Source organism: Euprymna scolopes, chromosome 3 (assembly GCF_053919585.1).
Source record: "Euprymna scolopes isolate OS-2025 chromosome 3, ASM5391958v1, whole genome shotgun sequence".
Lineage (NCBI taxonomy): Eukaryota > Metazoa > Mollusca > Cephalopoda > Sepiida > Sepiolidae > Euprymna > Euprymna scolopes.
This window is the reverse complement of record NC_136484.1, coordinates 27,019,701-27,045,090: the sequence shown is the minus strand read 5'-3', so window position 1 is coordinate 27,045,090 and position 25,390 is coordinate 27,019,701. Positions and strand designations below refer to the sequence as shown.

At 32.1% G+C, this 25,390-nt stretch overlaps 1 protein-coding gene across 1 annotated transcript in view; it reads right to left on the bottom strand.

The window, feature by feature from the left end:
- LOC145260730 (UDP-glucose 6-dehydrogenase-like) overlaps window positions 1-25,390 on the bottom strand; it is a 235,275-nt gene that overhangs the window by 70,319 nt on the left and 139,566 nt on the right. The window contains exons 4-5 of the mRNA XM_080119102.1: window positions 13,406-13,570; window positions 3,151-3,348 (exon numbers count right to left, since the gene is read on the bottom strand). Of these exons, the coding sequence (XP_079975228.1) occupies window positions 3,151-3,348; window positions 13,406-13,570 (363 nt within the window). The remainder of the gene's footprint in view (window positions 1-3,150; window positions 3,349-13,405; window positions 13,571-25,390) is intronic.

Sequence of the window (25,390 nt, the reverse complement as noted above, 5' to 3'; positions counted from 1 at the left end):
ATAACTTTATATAATTAGTCTTATGTAATGAATACTTGTATTTCAAACAATACTTAGATTTCTTATTGCATTTCAAATTACTCATAATAATAATGATAATCTATTATATAAACCTCACCTGTCTGTTAAAATGTATGTATGTCTGCCTAAAACTTTCAATAGAGGCGATGGATTTTCATGAGATTGGTATCATTTTGAAGCTCAACCCTTCAGACGACACATCAAAAATTAGCTAAAAACATTAATTCCTTCATCCACGACCAGGCACTTTTCTACAAGAAGAGGTCACTTTTTTGGGCCGATATTTTCGAAAGTCATCCCCTCTTTTTGCTTGATTAACCTTAATTTAAATCTTCGCCACTTCTGGTTTGGCAATGGATGCAATGGCAAAGACGTCACTTTTTTTTTATGTTCTTTTCCTCCTTCGCAGTACGGGTTCAAGCCAGCCTGCCTACTACCACTTTTTTTTTGCTCAACACACATCTCCAAACACCAGGGCAATGCTGGGCACCTAGACTAGTTCCATATAAAAAAAAAGATTCTCATTTTGATTTCAATGTATACCGTTCACACAATAATTAAGTTGTCAGAAAACCACACTAATGATTTTTTTTTTTATAATGGTGAACGCTTGTGTAGAACCATTCACACTTTCTGGAACAACTGCTAATTTCAGTCAGTGCAATTGAATGCCACTGACAGAACAAACAGTAGATTTCAGGTTTTCTATCAGTTTTCCATCTTGTAGATGCATGTCTTAAAGACTGGAGGTGCATCTATCCAAGTGGTTTTAAACCTGTCCCCCAATGCAAACCTGGAAGTTTTTATGTGTGGCGCAGTACATACAGCACTAAGTATTCCCAAATGGTCAACTATCTGGTACTGACTTGGTTCCCTGTTGTTTAACATATATAAGTTGGTTGGTTGTTTTTGTTTTACGGCTTATAAACCTTTTTTGGGTTATTCAATATCGAATCCAGTGATTTTGAAGAAAAAAAATATGTTATGTTCTAGATTTTTTTTATATCTTCAAGTACCTAGTCATGGTCTTCAGTTTAGTTGTCTTGTCTTTTTTTTATCAAAATGTCTTTGGGTTATGTTGCAAAAAAAAAAAAAAAAAAAAAAAGATTTAAAAACAAAAATAAAAATAAAATTTTTAAAAAGAGAGATTCTGGCTTCAAGGTATTTATATCTTGAAATATTTATTCATAGGGTTTTGTTGAGTTGTTTTGTTTGTTTGCTTGATAAGATGTTTCACCAGAATATCAAACCTCATTAATTTATTTCATGCCGGAAAAAAAACAAAAAAACTTTTCCCTTTTTCATGTTTTTGAGAATAGTCTTGTTACTTTTAAAAAGAGAATTTCGTCCAAGCAGTTGTTTTCAGAGATTCTTCATATTGTTTATGAAGATAGATATTGTTTTCTAGCAGTATCAAGGGCTTTACATTTCATGAAAAGATGTCTGACTGTGCAAGCTTTCTGACAGAATAGACATTGTGGTTGCTGCTCTTATTTAAGTATAAAGGAGTGCATGAGTTTTGTATGGCCAACATGTATTCTAGATACGACTACTTATTCCTTTCTTGATTTTCTAGGAGTTGATCTCCATTCTTCCAATGTGTATTTGATTTGGTATAGTTCATTATTTGTATTGTTATTCCACTGTTGCTGGCATTTTGCATAAAATGGTTGGTTTTATGTTTAAAGTCAGTGTAGGGAATGTTAATTGTATTGGGGTTCAAGTTTAGAGCTGATTTGGCTGCTAAGTCAGCTCTTGTTTCCTTTTATTCTGATGTAGCTTGGAATCCAGCATATAATTATTTCTTCTGTTAATTTTGTTTAGTAGTTTGATAATTAGAAGGTTTTTGAGTTTTTTTGTTATTTAGTAATGTTAGAATGGAGAATCTGAAAGTATTAGAAATTTCTTATGTTTATCTTTTTTCTAAGACAGTGAAAGCGAGGTCGACGGCACTTCAGCATTAAAAATAGTACTTTCTGCTGAAAGGGCCTTTTTTACAGTTGTTCTATTTGAAATGGCAGCACATGACACTCTGTGGTCTTTGGAGCCGTCAGTAAAAACTTGTAGATGGTCAGAGTATTTCAGAAGTATATTACTAGTTTTTTCTTGGTAGATATCAGGGTGGGTTTTTGCTTTTGGGAGTTTGTTTTATTTTAGAACTAGCGGGGGGTACCCGGCGTTGCCCGGGTGTTTCGAGGTGTGTGTGCTCGGGCGGGGGTGGGGGTGTTAATCAAAACATAAGAATAAGCGAAGTAAATATTTTTAAATATTAAAATGTTAAAACTTAAAAGAAATCGAAAGAAACACCCCAAAAAACTAACGTAAGGCAAACGAATGATGTTAAGTGTAAAAAAACAAAAAAAGAAAACGCGAATGTGATGGAAAAATAAAACAGAAAAACGAACGTTAAAAACAAAAAAAAAACACTGGCTTAAATAACCCTGTTTCAATATTAAAATTTAAAAAATCGAAAAAAAAAAAAAAAAAGACATCTCACACCACGATTCGAACCCAAAACCCTTAAATAATGAGGCCGCCCTCTAAGCAACTGAGCTAAGACGACGTCGACGAAATTGTGTCATTTTTTTTTTTAAATATTTAAACTAAATCATGTTCCGACGTCATTTGCGCATGTGTAGAAGCGAACTTGTCATGAGAGGACGGTTCAATCAAAAACACTTAGATCATATGGTAGCAAATACTATTGGAGAGCTAAATGTTTTGGTTTCGATTCTAATTGATGGCACTCAAGTCATTTTTTTTTTAAACTTTTGAAATCACTACTATATATTGGGTACAATATAATGATTAATAGAAGTTTAGCTCTATAATAATACAAAATTCGTATGAATTAAAATATTATTAAGTATATTTCACAACTGTACAAATGCTGGACAGCCTGCTAGTAATAAATATAATAGTTTGGAAATTTTTTCCAAATATTATTTTATTTTTTATGGTAGACAGTGTGATCTTCTTGAAGACAATCTGCATAAGTAATGATTATTCAAAACAAATTGCATGTTCTTAGGTCTAACAATCAAAAATTAATTAGCTAACACATACAGATATGAATTTTTCATATTAATATTAAATACACATTCCACAAAACTATAATAAAAGACTCACCAATTTGGACAGTTCTGAAGACCATGTGTTCATGGTAATAATCTTTTCTGGCGCTACCCAATGCTGGTAAATCCACTGCAAGGCCATGATAGCTTCTTGTCCCTCTGGTGTTGGGTCTCCACCAATCAAAACACGGTCTGGATACAGCAGATCATTAATGGCAGTTCCCTCAGCCAAAAACTCTGGATTTGACAAAATCTATAAAAAAAAAAAAAAAAAAAAAATGTTTTTAATTTTCAAACATATATATATATATGTTTTTTTTGGAAAAAGAATTCCATCAGAGTGCTCAATTAAAAGGAAAATCCAAATTGTAAGAGCGTATTTATATTTTGTGTACAGGAAGTTGTTAGTTGAGACAGATTATTGGTACCGTCGATTTCAAGCCCGATAATAAGACCCGTTTAAGGTATCCTTATCAAGCTAATTTAAAGAAAGATATTACGCGCATATGAGCTCCTTTAGAGCTAAAACAAGGATGAATACAGCATTAGCTGCCTGCATGTGGGAGCTTAAAGAAAAAGATACACCCTTTTCCATAAAATGGAGAAAAATAGAGCATAAACCAGCATACGTCCCGGAATTAAGTCAATGCTCACTCTGTAACGCAGAGAAATACTACATCCTCCGGGCCATTCATGACCCAAAAATAAAATGTTTAAATGTGAGGAGTGAAGCTTTGAAAAGTTGCATACATAAAAGGAAGGGGCTCCTAATAAATTGGATCAATGAAAAGAACAACACTTAGATGTTGTTTATATATATATATATATATATATGTAATAAGGAAAAAAAAAAAAAAAATTGTAAATACAAAAATGATTAGTTGGTAAACTTGGATTTTAATCGCAATTATATTATAGATATTAAATTAATGTATTTCATTAAAAAAAAATTTAATTATATTTTATAAATGTAATTTATAATCTATTTCGAATTTAAAACTATAGAAAAATATAATAATGTTAATAAACTAGGGAAATCACTTAGGATAGATAAATACTCACTTCCCCAAACCTTGAAAGATTTGGATTTTAAGAAATAATTTTTAAACGTATTTCGAAATTTTTAAATGTGATTCGATATAATTAAAAATATTTTTAAACTTTAAACGTATTTTTGGAAATTTTTAAACGTAATTCAATATAATTAAACGAATTTTTAAGTTTTTAACCGATACCAATACAGATTTTAAAGTTTTTTTATACATAAGAAAAGAGATTTTAAAATTAATTTGGGTTCAAATTAAAATCGATTTATATAAGGAAATTTTTTTCAAAATTAGATCTTAAATTTAAATAATTCAAAGTTTAAAATTAGGTATTACATCATCCGATAAAAAAAAAAGGGGGGGTAACAAAACGAGATTTAAACGTGAATTCGCGAGGTATATATACTTCACACTTCCGGTTATAAGATAGACGAATATTGGCTGAAGAGAGCTTGATAAGGATACCTTAAACGGGCCTTATTATCGGGCTTGAAACCGACGGTACCAATGATCTGTCTCAACTAACAACTTTCTGTACACAAAATTATATATATATATATATATATATATATATATATAGGTTAATCATTTACTTTAAACGATACTCAGTTTGTATATACCAACTGTAATTGATTAAAAAAAAATTTCCATAACTGAAAAATTTTTATATAAAGTTTTAAAGCCCCATGAATGCCTTTTTTTTTTTTTTTTTTTTCTGGTTCCAGAGCATATATAAAATAATGTAATATTTCTCCAAGTTTCAAATCTCAAGTTTTCTCTGTTGGTCATGTATTGCTTTTCAAAAGGTAATCATTACAATATTGTTTTGTTTGCAACTAACAAGTTGTTTAGAGGATAAAAATTAGTAAAAAAAAATGCATCACTGGTTGGCATAAATTTTTAAATACATAAAAAAATTTTTAGGTGAACAAAAAAATTCAATAGAAAAATTTCAAGAGGAAAGATTTTTAAAAAAAAAGCAATAACTACTTAGGATAACAACGCTGTGTGTATAAGGGGGGGGGAGGTAAACTAAATAAGCGAAATAAAAAAAACGTTGCCGGGAGGGGGTGGGTAAACTAAAGAATAAGCGAAGTAAAAAAAAAAAAAAACGTTGCCGGGAGGGGGGGGGGTAAACTAAAGAATAAGCGAAGTAAAAAAAAAAAAAAACGTTGCCCAGGTGTTTAAAGATGTAAAAGAAAAACAAATAGTTTTGGTCGGGAGGCGGGATTGAACCCAGAAGCCTTGACGCGGAGGTGAAACAAAAGCCAATCACTTAACCGTCTAAGCCAGGAGTAAGAGGAATTTATTAAAGTGTTAAGTTAAGGCTTGTAAAGCGAGTGAAGGAGGTTTGATTGACAGCTAGCCGCTAAATGAGGTCATCGTGGGAGCGTTATGAGAAGATGTAGCAGTATTTTATTTAATGCGGGATAGCTTTTTGGGGTTTGTTTACTTTGTTTCAATGCGGGGCAGTTTTTGCTTCCCCAAGATGATGGGGATTGTCCAGATTGAATAGCAATTGTCTGATATAAGAGTTTAGCCCCATAATGATCAAAGCTGATTGCTTGTGGACGTTCCCGGCGCGATGCCGAGAACAGTGTTAGCTTTTGAATCAATTTCGCTTTTTATACGAAAAAGCCGAATCAACACGTGAGAAGCCAAAATAGCAATAATTTTGTAAAAGTCGCTGGAAGTAAATCTAGACGCTACACGCGTTCCCAAATCCTAGATATTATTATCTAGGGGGTATATAAACAGTTCTAAGCGAAACCCCCCCCCCCGGACTGTCGGCGAAAAAAGCCTTTGCGAGACATACATGAAATGGTCACACACATTTAGCCTTTTATATAAATAGATTGTTTAAATATACGACCATCGAGGACAACTTGGATTTTTCTCTTACTTAAGAAGGATTTAATTACATTATGTATTCTTCCAGTGATACCATATGATCTAATTTTTCTTAGAAGACCATCGTATCATACCCTGTCAAATGCCTTAGATATATCAAGAGCTACTGCTCTACCCTCCCCTGTTTTGTCCAGTGAACAGTATATACGTTCAGAGATTACAGTTAAGATATCTGCTGTTGATCGGGCTTGCCTAAATCCATATTGTTTGTCGGTCAGCAGTTTAGCAGCTGTTAGGTGTTGGACTAGGGCTTGATTAACTAAGGACTCAAATATTTTGGTGAAAAGCGGGAGGAGGCTAATGAGGTGATAATTTAGTGGGCCAGTTCTTTCACCAAAATTCTTGAAGACTGGTACCACAGAAGCGGTTTTCCAGCAGTCGGGCAAGCAAGATTCATTAAGGCATTTATTGTTAAGTTTTGAGAGAACTGGTTGGTTGGTTGGTTGGTTGTTTTTGTTTGATGGCATATCAACCCTTTTCAGGTTATTTAATGTCGAATAGTGATTTTGGAGAAAATTTTTTTAATAGAATATATTTGGGTTTTTTTTTCAAGTCGGTTTTTATTCAACCCATAGTTGGGACCCTAACAGGTACTACCACTCCGAGTCAAAGTGGACCTGGGAGCCATGGCAATTAAAGGGTGGTTCCACATTCCTCAAAGCCCACAGGCTGGGGCCTGACCATCAGATATAGTTTAAGGTCATATCCAGGACCTGGAGAGAACTGGAGCAACCTCAGCAGAGCATTTTTTTTAATAGCACAGCCGGGATGAGATCAGGTCCACATGCTTTTGATTAATATTAATAAATATTGAAATTTATTCAAGTTTTATTGCCATCAATTTTTCTTGTTTATATATATATATATATATATATATATATATATATATATATTTGTACTCAGTTATCAAACAATACATTTTTTCATAATTCTACAAAATTAAACCCAGCATTTCCATGTGTGTGTGTGTGTGTGTGTGTATATATATATATATATATATATATATATATATATATATAGAGAGAGAGAGAGAGAGAGAGAGAGAGACACACACACACACACACACACACACAAAGAGGAATGCCATGTCCAACTGCACTCGGCCCATAACAGTATATTAACTTCCTTTTATTCTTACTTTTTATTATATTTTATAATATTCAATTTTTTTTTATTATATTTTATAATATTCAATTTTTTTTTATTATATTTTATAATATTCAATTTTTTTTTTATTATATTTTATAATATTCAATTTTTTTTATTATATTTTATAATATTCAATTTTAGGTGCAGGACCAAAAGTTATTCTCATTAATTCAAAAGGAGTACAGCAACATTTATTGAAATAATGTTTGGTAATTTTATAGTATTCAAAACTTATGACTCACCATTTCCTGTAAATGAATCAGGACCCCTATGTATTTCTGATCCAAGCCCTGAATCCCATGTTACTATTTCCTTTCCATTCTTATTTTTTAATCTTTATAATATTAAAGTTACAAATAAAATAAAAACATTGTATTTTGTTTTTAAAGATAACAGACACAAATGCAGAAATATACTTATCCAAGTTAGCTGGAGTAGCAAAGTTTCAGAACATAGAGGTAAATCTCAAATACCTTAAGACAAGTTCATGAACAAACACACAGGAAATATGTTTGCGTTATGTTGATTAATGGGACTATTATTCTCGTCTTGGGTGTTATTAGCACAAAGTTTTGGTTGCTGCAACCTGTGACCTTCTTTGAGTATTGAAAACATGCTTCCTTTTCTCTAAGAAAAAGAGGGTTGCCTTTGCATTACAAGAATTCAAACCATGGGCTTGAGGGTGGGTCTGTAGATCATAAAGAGGATTCAATCTTCAGAAGTCATTAAGATATTTTTTAAAGGCTATGACTCAGTTTTTTGGGATAGCTATACTAATTGTCAATATTAGTGAAAAAAATGTTTTACAAAACAGAGGATTGATACTCATGTATATTTTTCTTTTGCTTTTAATACACAATGCAGGAAATATGTTTTATATATATATCCTAGCTATCCATCCACAACATTACCCAAAAATCTTTTGATTGACCAAAGCAATTTTAGGATAGTTGTTTATAATACCTCAATAGAATTTTGCCCTAATTGATAGAAAATATTATGGTTTCCAGCAATTAAAGCATCTATGTTACTATTTTATCAGATTAATCTTAATTATTAACTTTATAAATAGCTAGATAACCCATGATTTGTTCCATTTTGATTCATATTTTAAAATTCATAAGTTAACATCTGTTTAAAAAGTTATTCTTGCATAACTAAAATAATAATTCTCTTATTATTCTTATGGTTAATATATAAGTAAACAGTTCCATCATTTCAATAATTTGCATGTTTACAAGCATGGAAATTAGCTGAAAAGGGAGACAACTGCAAACCAGACAGCTAGAGAATGCCCCCTTCCTTCCTACTAACATTTTTTTTTAACGGTTTTAATTGGAAACACTCAACCACCCAAAAATAAGATTGGAGAGATCAAAAGTTGCTATGACAGATGGGGGTAAAAAAAAAAATCACCCAACCATCTGCTAATGTGGAGAGGACATTACACTGCATTGTCTGTCCTCTCCTGCTTAATCAGTTGAACCTGAAAGATCTTGCACAATACAACAATAATTCAAAAGATTGTAAAAAAGTGAGAAACTTGTATAACCACATGAATAAAATGCTACCTAACTACACAATATATATAACTATTTTTTTTGATGTTTCTGAATTTTTGAGATGAGGATTGGTTATTCGTATTATTTGGATTCATCAGACTATTGTTCTTGAGAGGAATTTTCACAATGTTTCGGTCGATGTAACCTGTGACCTTCAGGTATATTTTGTCAAACTAGGAAATGTTTCTGTTGAACTCGGGAATTTGGATGAAATTTCGAGCGGAACGTTTCATTTTCTTTACGGGCGTAGCATGCTCTTATTCCATCAGCCATGACTGGATAGAGGTCCTAAATAATTCACAATTGTATTTATCAGCCGCCAACCCTAAGGACTGAACCTTCAGGAAAATATCCCTTTTTACAATTGATTTTTCCTAGTACTCTAAACACTGTGCCATGGGCTCTCGTGGACAATTCTAGTACGAATTTTAAGATCCCTAAACCTATTTTATTTCTAGTTGCAAATATTACTATTTATTACTAAGTATTACTATATATTAACGTGTGTGTGTATATATATATATATATATATATATAAATGCTATTATTTATTATTTATATACATTATCTATTGTTTATAAATAACTAGCGGGGGGGACCCAGCGTTACCCGGGGTGTTTGTAGGTGTGTGTGTTTTTGGGTAAATGAAAAGAAAAATCGTTGGTTGTTTAAAAAAAAAAAAAAAAAAAAAAGAGCCTTCACATGCAGTTGGAAAATAGTAAAGCGTGAAAAAAAAAGTGCGACCTGGCAGGTGCTCGTTTGCGACGAGTTAATGACGTGAACTTTGAGTGCGGGACACTTGTTTACCATGAGTCTGTTGGTTTCTTTTTTTTATACGAAAAAGCGTAATGCACATGCGGCGATCGTAAGCAATAGCTATTCAGCAGTTAAGATTTCCTGCGGGACAGTTTTTAATGAGGTCAATAAACAGGTTTGTTTGTTTTTACCTAACTTTGGGGAAAACCAGCTCCCTGTTTATTAGGGGGAATGTCTCGTCTCGAAATGAAAGCAACCGCCAGATATCACAAAGCCGACATTGATCAAACATTACATCGCTTTCTAGAGACCACTGGCCGTGGGCCAGAGATTCAAATAGAGTTTTGCTTTTTTTTTTATACCGAAAAACGAATGTAACACGTGCCGATCCGAAAATGTTGAATATTTAACGTTTCAAAGTTGGGTAAATTAAATAGAGAGGCGACCACTGTTATTAACTCATAGATATTATCATTTAGACGTGATATAAAAAAGTTTTAAAAATGAGCAACGGCCTTGACAATTTGTCGGATAAAAGCCTTTTGAAGACCTACACAAAAAGCTAACATACATACATAAACACATTTTCGCTTTTATATATATGTAGATGGTTTCCATATCATATTAAATTCCAGATATATCTGAAGAAGTTCGGAGATTACATCGACCAAAACGTTGAGAAAATCACATTCAAGAACAGAAGTCCAATGAATCCAAATAATACAAATGTTTTTTTTTTAATTCACCATTTATAGCTATACATTTGAAATGCAAATAAAAGTTGAGAATATTTATATGGTAATAATAGAGCGTACATTAAGGGGTATTGATCTAAAATAAATTAAGGCTTATATAGGTGTGATACTATAGACGCCCTTCCTCCCCTACCCCCCAAAAGAGGAAATAAATATAACAAAAGAAATAGGAAATAGGGTTTATCAGTAGACAATGGATCAGAATTTGTTCCTTAATGTAGACAAAAGAGAGTTAAGTTAGTTATTTTAGAATAGTGGAATTAACATGAGGTCAGGTCGGTCAACAAATTTTGGAGTTAGCATGTGAATGTTTTTTGTTTTTTTTTAGGTGTGGTTGCAATTAAAGACAGGAGCAAAAGAGCCAGAGATATATTTAAGATTGACAAGAGCTTTTAAGATGGTGGGGAGCATTTTGCAAAGTTTTTATGACAGTCCAGTTGACATAGGAGAGCAGTTAGACACAGTTAAAGACAAATTGTGGCTCAGACCAGATGATGAAATGAATTGATATCAGCCAACTGACAAACACAGTCTTTACTATAGATGTGGAGTTCAGCATTTAGAGGGCAATAGGTGTCACACACACACACAAGTGTTCAACATCATCAGAGTGTATTTTCCTTTGGAATTATTTTTATAGTTGTGAACCCATACGTCCCCAACTCAGCAGCCGACAATACATAAAAGATGATGACACAACCAGAACCAGATGAGATGAAGGAGAACAAATCCATGACACAACCCTGGCGTCACCAAGTTGTCAGAAAGATATTTCGTTTCAGATAACAGGAAAATAAATGTTAAGCAATAAACATCTTAAAATTGAATGCTACTCAACAATAAAAATCTATATATTAATACAATAGTGTGTGTGTTATTTTGTGTGTCACACTTACATCCTTTTTCTTCTGAGTGACTTTTGTTTAATTGTTATGACCTTCCATTTTTTGTAATAAATAATTTTACCAAGAATTCTTCATAAGTTTTGTTTTGGTTTCAATTAAAGCTGATGCACCCAACCCATATGAATATATTTTCTTATTTTTAAAATCACACCTTTATAATATACTAGAAGGACCTGTTAACCGGCATTGCCCAGTGGAAGCCTGCCTCTCCCCCCTCGCAAAAAAGTAAACTACGGTTGTTGTTGGTGGCCACTGCGATCCCTGAACAATTGTGGCCATGGCCAAAATGAAATAATCTGGCATTCACTGGCGATTAGTGCAGGTTTGGGGTAATAACATGCAGGTACTGTTTGAATTTAAAAAAAGCAATTAAGATAATATGTAAATCAGTATGAATTAACAAAAATTACCAATACTGGTCCATTAGAATAATAATGGAAAGTAAAAACAGAAGTTTTAGAAGTTAGGGATTCTCACTGTATATGAACTGTCGAAATAAGTAGTAGCAGTTCTAGCTGTTTCTGTTTGTTGTTCAAATCTTCCTCTTCTTTTCAACTCTTCCACCAATAGTATTAAATTAAATTCCAGTTTTATGTCGTCTTTTTTTAACGTGTAAAACAAAACAATTACGACTTTTTTCACTTCACTTCTTTGAGTTTTGTCATGTTAAGAACTGCGTTGGGAATAGACATCTCAAACTCCCCATGTTAAGAATGGCTTTCGGAATAGACACTACCAACCTCCCCATGTAAAGAATGGCTCTTGGAGTAAACAATCCCCCCTTTTTGAGGGGTTGGGGAGAATAATTCCTCTAAATTTTCACATGATAATCATTGTCAGCATGCCCACCCGCAAATAAAAAAAAAAATTGTGGGGTAGCAGTGTTGGTAGGAGAGAAGTAGATTTGTTTATCGTGCATGCGTACAAACCTGGCAGCCAGTAATTTACAGGGCATAATACAGATCTTTATATATTCATAAGTACTTATCTCCGCAAAATTTACATGGGATTTTCTTAATCAGCATAGTCGAAAATCAATACAAGTGGTCTTTCTAAAGAAAATTGCGGAGGTGAACCTAATGTACAAATTTACTCCTCACCCCCCAAAAAAGTTAACGTGTGCACAATCTTCAGAATCAGTCCGGAAAAGAAAAAGAAAATATTCCACAGCATTCAAAACTGGTGAAAACACAAGTATATAACAAATAATTGATGCTGCCACTGATGAAACTCAAACTCAGTACACAGTTGACATTTTGTGTGTGTAACCACTACAACACCTATTATAAGAATACTTAATACATTCATGAAAGCATAGCAAGCAACGTCTAAAATTATTCCAATTTTTTCATAGCTAGTTTTGCATAAACCATAGAAGAAAAAAAGATAATGAAATGCAAAGATTTAAATTTTTTATTAATTCACTTCCTTTTTTTTTAAATAAAAATTACCTACTTCAGCTTTTACACTAAAACAACTATTCAAACACACAGGTTATTTTAAAATAATTTTTCTAATTTATCCTTTCAAATTTATTATTAAAAAAAAAAAATTTTTTTTTTATATTTTCTTTTCTATTTAAACCCAATGGGGGCAAAAATCTGTTTTGTAGTTTGTGTCCAATTTACAAAATCTAAGTGAAAACCATACCTTTGTCAAGGGACAGAGGTACATATAAGATAAATGTTGGGCATTTTTCTTATTTTTTCAATTTTCTAAATTGGCAACTTAGCATTTTGGTCAACAATGTTTATAAATTTTGTGGGTTTCTTTTCTGCAAATACTTTCAATTTGATTTGTTTACAACAATTGTTTTTTTACTATTTAATATTAATGTCCAGTAATTTACAAATTTTTAAATGGATGCGTGACAATGTGATTATATGTAATGCGCATACAAAATTCAAAACGATGATGTCTAATGGCTAAAAAATTTTGTTAATGCCAAATTTCAAAGTAAACAGTAAAAGACAATCATTGTAAACATACAAAAAAATAATGTCTGAAGATTTGATGAGCTGAAAGTACCCACAAAAAGAAGTAATAAAAAAATGAAATAAGAAACAGAAAGAATTTATATACACCATTTTGAAGAAAAGTGAAAAATAAGAAAAAGCTTTATCAAGCAAAAAAACTTTCATAACATTTGTTTGAGTAAAAACATGCTGCTTAAACACATACATGTATTGTATACACACACCCACATATATACACACGGGTACTTACAGTATACATTACTCCAGTTTTAACGTTAGCTTTTAGAATATTGGTAATACTTTCAGCAGCTTTTACGGGGACTGTACTTTTCTCAACTACAATTTTTGAACTTTGTGCAACTTCAGCAATTTGACGCGCAGCTCCTTCAATATATTTCAGATCAGCAGCACGGCCCTAAAAATAAAGATAAAGAAAACATTTCAATAAGCAAATTTTATCCAATTTTATCCTTATTACTTTATAACATTGTTTTTAAGATTACTAAATGTCATCAAGTAAAACCCTTGTGAAACAATAACAAACAAATAGATGAGTGATTTATGCAGATTTGTATTCTTATCTTGGTTGTTGTTTGTACAAAGTTGTGGATGACATAATCTCCAACCTTCTTCATGTGCATGATTTCAAACATGAAAATCTTGATGTTGAACTCAGGAACCTATATAAAATTTCAAACTAAATTCTTTATTTAATCCATGGGAGCAGACTGTTCTTATTCCTTCAGCCATAATCAGGCATGTCATAAATAATTTATATTTTATTCTTAGTATGGTCAGCAGTGAAGATTAATCCTTCAACCTCCAAATGATTATCACTTAAAACTGCTTTTTCTTACCTACTTTCTCCGTTGTGCCACGTCTCCATGTTTATTTATATATATTATTTATGAAAAACAGATTTTTTTCTTTTTTTTTTTAGTTACGGATGCCTCTAACAGCATAATTATACACTTTTTGCCAACTCACCTGAACACTAGCTTAGTCTACCAATACTAAACCAGCATTTATCTACTTCATCACGTGTCCATGTCCCATGAATCAAAGGGTTCAGTTTGAAACTCAATATGTATTTTGAGTTCAGAGATTCCAGAGTTTAACAAGATGTATCTAAAGATGGTTGGAAGTTGCATTGGCTGAAACGCTGCGAGAATAACATCAAAGTTAAGAATAATAGTCTGAATAATACAAATTATCAATGCTCATCAAAAAAAGAATTCCAAAACAATTATTGGATAGAAATGTTAATTATTATTGCAGGTAGTAAGGACTGAAGATTTGGCCTCTAGAAGATTGTCACTTAAAACTATTTGTTAATTAATACCTTTAACTGTTGCATCACGGGTTGCAGAAATTAAAGGGATCAGTTCAACATTTTAAAAGATGCATCACAAGATGTTGAAGGTTACAGAAGATAAGAATACTATTCAAAATAATCCGGATCAAAAACTTGTGTTCAAGTTTGATGAGTATCTTTCATCTTTGACATGAAATGTCTTATTTTCATTGAATAATACAATTGTAACACTAAATGTATAAAACCATGATAGAATGTGCCTATGCATCTTTCCATCCTTTCCATCACTACTGAACGTGATAGAAAAGGTGAAAATAAAAAGAAAATGGTGGTGTAACATTGTATGGGAGAAGGGGGATACTTTGATTTTCATCAGATGACCTGTCAACTTCTTTGATGATAGAAATATTCAAATATTTCAATATGTAAGTAGCTGCTCAATAGATAATGATGTCTCTCAGTTGTGGTAATGCAGCAACTGAAGTTTTTGTCTTCCATTTTCCTTATATTTGCAATGTAACAAAAATAAAAGAAAAACACCCAGAACATATTTTGTCTTTGAGGTTGTAGTCTTTTACATTTACCTTACCCACTCCACAGAAGAGACGAATGAAGAGAAAGCTGTGAGGAAAAAAAAAAAAAAAAAAAATGCCATTTTTTTTTTTTTTTTTTTGCCACGTCAAATTTTGACATACAGTCCTACGTCTAATTTTTAACTTTTAGTGTAATTTTCCACTCCACTGCTTAATTTTCACTACATGTTGAAATTATCCTTAATTGTTACATCAGAAGATGTTTTAAATATTAAAATCTCATAATCTGAAGGTCAAATTCAATCCCTGTAAACATTAGTACATTTTCATAGAATTAGTTTTTGTAGTCTCAAATATAAAGAAAAATATCTAAAGGAAAGTTTGGACTGTTGAAAATAAAACTGAATTAACGTTTTGGTAAATCATGCCCAATTATAAATTATCCACAAAATATGAAATCATTAAATCTGTAATATGGTTGACTTGGCTAATACGGTAATTAGAATAGGCAGGTTATAACACTTCTAGTCATCATATAACAATTGGAATATTGCTAAATGAATAGAATACAATTATAATGTAAAGCACTGCATAAATAATACAACTTGTATGAATACATGCTTCTAAGACATGCAAAGAAGAACGTTTTGGGCAATGTAATCTTATTTGTCATATTAAAAAGGAAAATGAAAATAACATTCTATTTTCAAAGTAGATCGATTAGAGGAACACATCGGTTTTTCAATTGGAACAGTTCAATTCTTGTAAGGTAGATGCATTTTTCATTTTTTGGAAATGCTGCGGATAACTAAACCATACAAACAAAAAAAAACAATAACATTGTTATATTTTCAAAATAGATCGATTAGAGGAACACATGGGTTTTTCAGTGGAAAAAATTAAAGGATGGAAAATTATGAAGATTTAAGGGAGAAGACCTTAGAAAATATACTCAAACATTTGTTTCTGGTTAGAGTCCTAATGGTTTCTTACTCAACCCCACATTATAAGTTAAGAGTAGAAAGTGGACCTTGGGTTTACTTTTGACAGCCACATAACTCTTGCTTCCCTTATTTTATTCTTTAGTTCTTACACTCCATGAGTGATGTTTCTGACAAAGAGGGAAGAATTGCTGTATTCTATTCCATCTAACACTTATCATTGGTAAGTTTTGACCTTGAAGTAGTATTTTTATTTTAACTCCTCACACTAAGTGGCTTTATTCCTTGTCTGGAGCGATTTCCATAAAAAAAAAAATAAACAGCAAAGAACCACTTGCACCACGGATTTCAACCATAGTGCACAACTCTAAGATTCTTCATAGATACACTTCCAACATCAGTGCATATCCGTCTTATTAGTAATTCTTTCCAATGGACATTTCTAATTGATAGATATTATCTAGGAAGGGGGCAGTTTGGCATGCTTTGGCACTACTAACAAAAGCAGTTGTGTGATCTTTCAATAGCTTGACACATATGGCAAAGTTTTCATTTGCCCGCAAGCATTGTAATTTCAGGTGACCAACCAAGTTTCACCAAAGTGTTGTTATTGGCAACAGCAGATCAGCCTGTATAAAAAAAGGGTGCAATTTTTAACCCGAGGTACTCTTTAAGATTTATCCACAAGGAGATGGAAACACTGTCAATTAATTGTTATGCTAATGACCAGACCAGTTAACTCTGATCTACAACTACAACCAGCATCAACTATCAACCAATCCTGGCATCATTACCATAGCAGTTGCAGCAATTTGTTTTTTCCTACCAGATGCAGCAGTTCTATCTTGTATGCTATCACCAGATAGGGCTAAAAAACTAACGCAACAATCTACCTATATAGAGAGGAGAACCATACAATGTAACACTGTCTTGCTTTCTACTGCACAACTGCTGCAGCTTGAAAGATTTTGCAGCATACCACAATACAAAGAACTGCATAAAAAAGCGGGAAATTGTTGTATGATCACATGATTTAAAGATATGCAAAAAAGAACTGAACAACATACTTTGAACATCATAATATTGTTCTAGTAAAATTAAAATTTGAATGTATAAGAAAACGTTAGAACCTGTTTAGTCCCCAAAAATTTAAACTCCAGTTTCAAAGTCTAAACACAAAAATAATCCAAATAAATTGGAAACAAACATTAGCAAAAATTAGGTTAAAAAAGATCTTAGTTAAGTAAATATATCGGCTTAGAAAGTGCCAATTTTCTGTAGAGAGTTAAGCTCAAATTAAAAGGTCTTAAGGGGATCAAATTAAAGGCTATGGGAACAATCAAAATTTATTCAAACTTTCAAAATGTTTTATCATAGCCTTGCAGGCCGGTAATAATCAAGACAAACACAATGGTATGCTTCACAAAAGTATAAACAAAACTATGTTACAGAAGTACACGTCATGATTCTGGAGACCATAACTGCCACCAATCACTTTTATTCACTTCCTTCCCACCACCGAAAAATGTGATACAAGGTTGAAAGAGTCAAGCCAAAATGAAGGAACATTCTGGCCTTTTACATTTTGCCTGGACAACCCTGTTGGCATTCCTCAGGCAGTAAGCAATAAACTTAATCTACATGAAAAATTTAAGGCAAGGTTTGGCAGGGTGGACCTCCTTGAATTACCCAGAATGAATGGCTCAGTCTATCAGGAAAAGGCTACCAAAATGACCCTGTTTTTTTTTTGTTTTTTTTTGTTTTTTGTTTTTTTTTTTGGGGGGGGGGTCCGAATTGATTGTAAGGATTAGAATCTTGATTGGCACGTATCAGTGATCAGCACAACTAGCTATCTCCCACCTGATATGTTAGATAAACTATATTCATCATTTCTGGACATTGTTTCAGAAATAAGTATATCAGCTTACCCTATAACATACTTTTATTCTGTTACATTAAATATGCCTTAGATTTTATTAAAATTCAAAATATAGAAAAGCTGACAAGATAACGGAGCTTTTACCCTAAAAAAAAAAAACTCCTATACTAGTAAAATAAATATGACCCTCATATAACATTCTACATCTATAGAATATCATTGTTACCAAAATTAAAGTCTACAGATCTAATATTCTGAAAGTAGTCACAGACATACACACATTTTATACAAGTTTCACTTTTGTAATTCATCAAAATATCAATAATTCATTCTTGTTCCCATTTACTGACAATTTACACTCTAGAAGAATTTACATAACGAAACACCATTTCCTTTTGCACTCATTCATCATTTCCACTTCCTGTTGATTAATGTTTATTCACAAACATGTCTTCTCAGAATTTCATCCATAAATTAAATAATCATCATTGAGTGAGCAGCTCTATTATTTTTTTTTTTATTTTTTTTTTTTTACTTGGGAGGTTACCACTTATCAAGGCCTAGAAGCCACTCTGGGATAAGGGTTAAGTGTTAGGTAAATAGTGAAACATGATCAATTATGGTGGAAGTTGGGTAGGATTAGATTATTTAGAGAAGTCGGGGGGGGGGGCTCAATAGGAATGTATTCACATTAGATTTGAAGACGTCATAGTCAACCATGAAGCAGACACACGGTATTGCATTATTTAAGTAGAATGTAATTATCATGCAATTTTATTTTTCTAATACCTTTTTTTACAATGTGAATCACTCCATTCCAACTCTGGAGGTTAATTATATACCGAGTGGTAATATTCAGCCAGTCTCTCTTAATGTGTCAGATTCCATAGGTCCTGAGATATTTTCATTGTTAACCATTAGTGGTTAACAAGGTCTTCATCTGGTCATTGCATAGTTATAAGATAAAGAATAGAGTAGGGTCAATCATATTCTTTACCTGTGTGTTTCAGCAGCATTCACCCTAGGCATGTTGACCGGTTTCTCCCAAAGGAGGAAATTTCATGGGAATATTAAGTCCACAAGTGCTTTTCAGTTGTATGTATATCCCAGTTAAGATGACGTTAGATTTTTACAGTTCTTGCAGGGAGGGGGTCAGTGTCTTCCTACATACAGTGTCTGGTATTCTCAAATGATCACCCATCTGATATTGACCAGGCTTAGTGTTGCTTAATTTTGTTGATCTAATGAGAACCGGTGTGTCAATGTGCTTTTATCTGGATTCCATGTAGCATATCTAAACCATCGAAGAGGTCTAGTCATTAGATACCTTTCAATCTACGATAACCATGCCCCAGTTGAAAAACTTGTTTTATGTAAAAGATTAAACGAAGACATTATCAATCAAATATATTAATCTTGTGTAATAAATTCATCAAACAACATTCTAATTAAGCTGCAACAAATCAATTTTGTATTTAAACAACCACATAATCATTTAACAAAGAAGACTAGACTTTTACTATCGATATTTTTCCCCCTACTCAGTCATTGCTGTCCACAACCGTCTTTCTCCCTCTGACTCCCAACTCTTAACTGATACCTGTCTTTCAAGCTCTCTAGCTACGCCATTAGTACACATTACTAAGATTATCACCTGATGTTTTTACATGTTATTATTTCTAAGTTGTCAACTAAATTGTTGTAACATTTTAAAGTTACATTCCTAAATTAATGTAAATAAATATTCTAAATATTTTGATTATTCTAAAATGTATTTTAGCTGACAAAATTTTTTTTGGTTTGAATAATCATAACAATCGTCAACTAGCACACCTTTGGCATGCTAATATAATACTACATAATGAACTGATCAATTCTAACATTTGATTTATACAGCCTTCAATAGGACTGATGTATATTGTTTTTATTTTTATTCATGAAAAAGGACCACAATGATTTTCACTTCACATATATTTTATTTACCACAACTTCTGAACAACCTCAATAACCCTGGATGATGAGATATTGAAGCTATTCAGAAATTGTGTTACATTTAATGGAGCACATGACCATTGTGTTTATAAGAGGGAACTTCTGAAATTACTAAGTAGTAGAATGTTAACACTGCCGACCAAAGGAATCTGGCAGTATATGCTATTTTACAATTTAGCATGACTGACCAACAAAAAACTATTTAAAACAAAAGTACAGCCGAAAAACAATAGATTCAGTTTTCATGCTTATCAATTCAAATTCAATTTCAAACTATAACATGACAAACCAACAAAAATGCTTTTTCAAGCATAAGCCTGTCAAACTGAAAAAGACTATTGTAAGCTTAAGTCTGATGGACTAACAAAAAAAATACTTTGGACTCTAATAAGATAGACCCCTCCTAAATAAAAAAAAATTTTAAATCAAAAAACAAAAACAGTTTAGCATAACAAAAACTTTTTTTTTTTTCAAATTTTAGTATGAAATGCACTCACCCGATTCAAACAAAAAACTTTAAAACTTCAGCATGTCAGACAGACAAAAATACTATTTAAATCTAAGCATGACAGACCAACAAAAATTCTATTGCAAATTTTTTGGACAGACTGACTGGGAAACAGACATTTGGACACACCTAAAGTTAGAAACATTCATTTAATTTGCATGAAAATTCTATTTCAAACTTTAGCATGATCGACCGAGACTAAAGAAGCATGAATGCACCTAAAAAGTAAAGAAAACGCTTTTCAAAAACCAATAAATCTACAGGGTGGAGCAATGAAATTGTTGCACTAGAAAAGACAATCTCATTCCTGTTTGATGGAAACCGGTTTTCTTTTCTGCTGCAGACCATCTACTAGTTGGCCAGTTGTATACAAATCCTAAGAGCGATAGAAACTTTCTATTATGTCTGAAAGTGACACAATGTTTAACAAGCAAGATCGAAAGTGAACTACTGTACAACTCATGCTCTCTACTGATCCAAGTTATGACAACAGGACCATTGCCAGCACCCTCAAAATGCATCGCTGAATTACCACGAATAACAGGGATGTGCCCAGGGTGATAAAAACAAGATTTCCGGCCACGGTTATGGTCTTTGGTGTAGTTTCAAGTGAGGGCTACATCATGCTACTTCACATCTTTGAAGTTGGTTTGAAAGTCAACCCCAAAGTATACCTGGATGTGCTGAAGAGTATGGTCATCCTCTGGTGCAATCGGGTGGCTGCTGGCAGACTCTAAGTGTGGCAGCAGAACTTGATGCTGGCCCATAAGCTCAAAGAGACATAGGGTTGGCTTCAGAAGGTGTGCTACGACTTTTTACCCTTCTCTTACTGGCATCTCCCCCCTCCCCGACCTGAGCCTGTTAGACTACTTTGTTTGGTTATATGTCAAGAACATCACCAACATGACTTCCCACATCACCAAAATCCGCCTGATCATTGCCATCCACCGAGTATATTCACTGAGTTTCCACCAGCGCTTGTGAAAAGGGCATGCTCCCAGTTCCAGACCCATATCAAGGCGGTTACATTGAATAGATGTCAGCTCTACTACATAATCAAGTTACCAAAATTGATTTTTTTTCAATAAAAGTCTAAAAATAAAGATGTAGTGTTGTTTTCTTTAGGGCGACAACTTTATCGTTCCACCCTGTAGTTGTGCAAGAAGTAAGCAAGAGTGATTAATGTTTCCAGACAAAAATAAACAGATTTTAAACATACAACAGAATCTGTTTTTTTTTTTAATCAATCTGACACACAAAGTGAATGAATATCTGCCAATGTTTTGTAATAAAGGAAACACGTAATGAAATAAAATGATTTAAAGAACAAATAATAAAAAAATTAATTTCAGCTGTAACAGCTGTATATATTTACATAATTGGTTCAAAGACATTAAAAAAAACCTTAATACTTATGATTGTAATGTTGGTCTAATCAAGAACGACAATCACTGATCCTAACTTATCAGTTTACAAGAATTGAGATCACTTCAAGGCTTCTAAAACGCCAACTCCAACCAAGAAAAAAAAAAATCTAAAACTTATATAAAAATGACTCCTATGGAGTAAATTAATATTCAACATACCTTAAACCTAAAAAAAAATGTTAAACGTAAAATCGAAATTTACAAGATTTTTCATAAATCTCACTGAGGCACATCAGTTTATAATAAGAGCAATCATCATTTTATATTATCTTCAATGTGCGCATTACTATCAAGAAAGAGAGTTGAACTAGTGGTTGCGGTTTTATCTCTTTATAAAAATGTAATTATCTATTCACCAAAACATTTATCACTGACAAACAGCACCGATCAACAGTGATAAAAAAAAATTAAATAAAAATTGTATTTAGTTTACTTTAAACTTGCTCATGGATAAGTTAAAATAACGTTTTCTTCGAGTTGTTCTTCATAAAAGTATTTGACTACTTTCATGTTACAATGGATTGAACAAATTAGATCATATATGCAATAATATCAAGGAAGACGTGTTTGAGACATAATTTACATATATTTATGTTTGACTGTCTTTTACCTTTTTTTTAATCCAATTATATCTTTTATATTTCAATATTGCAATGGATGGTAGCGTTCGACACCTCATAATTCATCTGGTGATTAATTATTAGAAAGATTTTCAGTTCAGTTTAACAAACTTATTCTTTCCGGACTCATAAACGATTGATAAATATTTTTACATTTTTTTTTTTTTCAAATTAATAATGTAAACCAATGCATATTAAATAATTTTTTTTCAAATGGAGAAATATGTTTCTTTGAAAAAACATGGCTACCAGAGTTTTTCTTTTTTATATATAAACTATTCTATCCTTTACTATTTGAATAAACCTGTAACGCATGTAATTTAACGTTTGTTTTATTTTCTTCTATAATAATGCTCTATTCCCAATACCAACCATACTTTTATCACATCAGGAACTTATAAAATGTATCTCATAATACTTGAAAAATCTAATATATAAAAGGCTATATGTCTGTCTGTCTGTCTCCATATTTTCAAATTATCTCCTCTGAAACTAAAAGTCACAGAGCACTAGAAACCTCAAGTGATTGGATTTTTAATGGACCGTTCTTTTATGGGTCTTGAGCCGGTTAAAATAGTTTTTAAGGGGTCAAAAATGTGTCAAAATTGAAAAAGAAAATCATTATACATTTTGTACATTCATCTTAGTTTATTTTTAATCAGTTCATATGCGTGGTACAGTGGTAACGTCACCAGCTTTGAATGCTACAGTTTTGCTTTCGGTTTCAATTTTAGCTGATGACATGCAAATACTCTTGTTTTTTTTTACTTTTGAAATCACAACTATATAATAATATATATGAAATCTGGACAAATTAAAATATCACATTTAAGCGTATTTTACAACCCCCCCCCCCCGCTAGTTCTATATATATTTCATGATTTTTGGGGAGCACAAAATTTCAATATCGCAATTAGGAAGAGAAGACTTATTTTCGTAATATTTATGATTAAAAGTGATAAAAGAAAGAAGGGAAAAAATATCAGCCGCCCGGTTTAACCCTCACTCAACAAGAGCTGTATAAAGAGATTCTTATTAAAAGTGGAAAAAAACTCTCCTTGATTTTTTTCCCCTTCCCTTAATAAAAATCCCTCGATACAGCTCCTGATGAGTGAAGGCAAAACCAGTCAACTGACTTTTTTCTTTCTTTCTCTTTCATCACTTGAATATTAAGTCTTCCCTTACTTTTATTTATTTTCAAGTAAAGAATTTACACAGTCACAACGAAGACAATGTTTCGGTCAATAAATGATCTCATCGAGTGGCCCAAAGTTCTTATTTCAAGAAAAACATAATCCTTGATTTAAGATATTTCTCATGAAATTTGGGTCACCCGATAGTCATTAATTGATCGAAACATTGACCTGTCTTTGTCGTGACTATATAAATTGTTTACTTGAAATTAAATAAAAGTATATTTTGCTCTTTTCATCGAGCACTCATTAAATTCATTGGTTTTTATATTTGGATTTATCCTATTCTGGATTTTACCTTCTTATTCATTGGATTTTTACCATATCCTTTCCCCCCCCCCCGTTTCCTGCTTTTTTAATCATATTGAATCCCTATAAACTTTCATTAACTGTTTAATAGCTTTTTTTTATGCAAATATGATTCATTTCATATTTGTAGTTTATTTCAATGCATTCACTTGCAAAATTTATTGTATATTTTGCAAACCTCTTTCCTCTGATGAGAAGAATTGCATTTTTCAAAATTCTGCGGAATAAAGTCTTTCTTGTTTATTTTTACTGCCTGTCGAATAATTAAAATTTTGTATACCTTTCTTACAGGTTTATAATGTTCTTATTGAAAATTTGAATAAATTTTCAATTAGAATTTTCTCTCCAATCCCTCGTCCCCCCCCCTCGCCAATCTTTCACGAGAAACACCCGTCTGGCTGAAACTACTGTCAATAATTTTCCCCACTCTTTATCTGTGCCTAAATCCAAACGTAGATTCCATGAACAAAGCTTCTTTTTTAGAACTGCACGGCAGTGGAACTTTCTGCTGCTTGCCTGTTTCCCACCTGACTACAACTTGGACGTCTTCAAGTCCAACATAAACAAACTCCTGACAAACCGCCCCCTTAAGTAAGACACTCTATCAAAAACCCCAATACTAATGATTACTACAATACTATCTTATTGATTACTGTACACGCAATAACCCTTATCCCTGAGTGGCCTTTAGGCCTTGATAAGTGGTGACCTTCATGTAAAAAATATATATATATATATATATATATATATATATATATATACACACACACACACACACACACACACTAGCCGGCCTTGCTAACTCGCGATCGCTTTGCAAATTTCACTACTTGAAATACTTGAAACTTTAATATAAAAATGATAAACATTTCATTTATAATTTTGTTATAAACATGAAACACCATCTTTCATTTATTCATAGATAAACATTAGCATTTTCAGTTTCATTACAAATGTATTTATCTGTTAAATGTGACCGTAAAGAAAGGAAAAGAAATCTGCCTTATCACTTGCAATTTAGAAATAGATCACAATTTGTGGAAAATCAAGTCAGTCTCTCTAAAGAAAAAAAAAAAAAAAAAAAAAAAAAAAAAAACATCCGAATACAAATACTAAATGTGTCCAAGAAATAAAACAATATTGCAAAACAAAATTAATTGTTATATTAAAAATAAAAACTAATTTTTTTCTCATTTTGAAAAAAATTAATTCAAATTATCAAATGTGTGTTTTTGAAGAACTCTGAAAAAAGTTTGTTAAATGATAATAAATATGAAGTTGGTTGGGACTGTGATTTCAGGAGCATCCCTTACCATGACAAGCTAATGTAACGAAAGCAGATTGGTTTGATTTGTGTTTTATGACAAAATTAACTCTTTACAGAGTTATCTAATACCAAAATAATACTTATTTCATTGTATACGAGTAATTGCACAAAAGTTGCTATTTTAGTCATAGTTGCGAAAAAATACCTTTCTCAACAGTATTCCTGTTTAAATAATAATCACAAGGTGATAT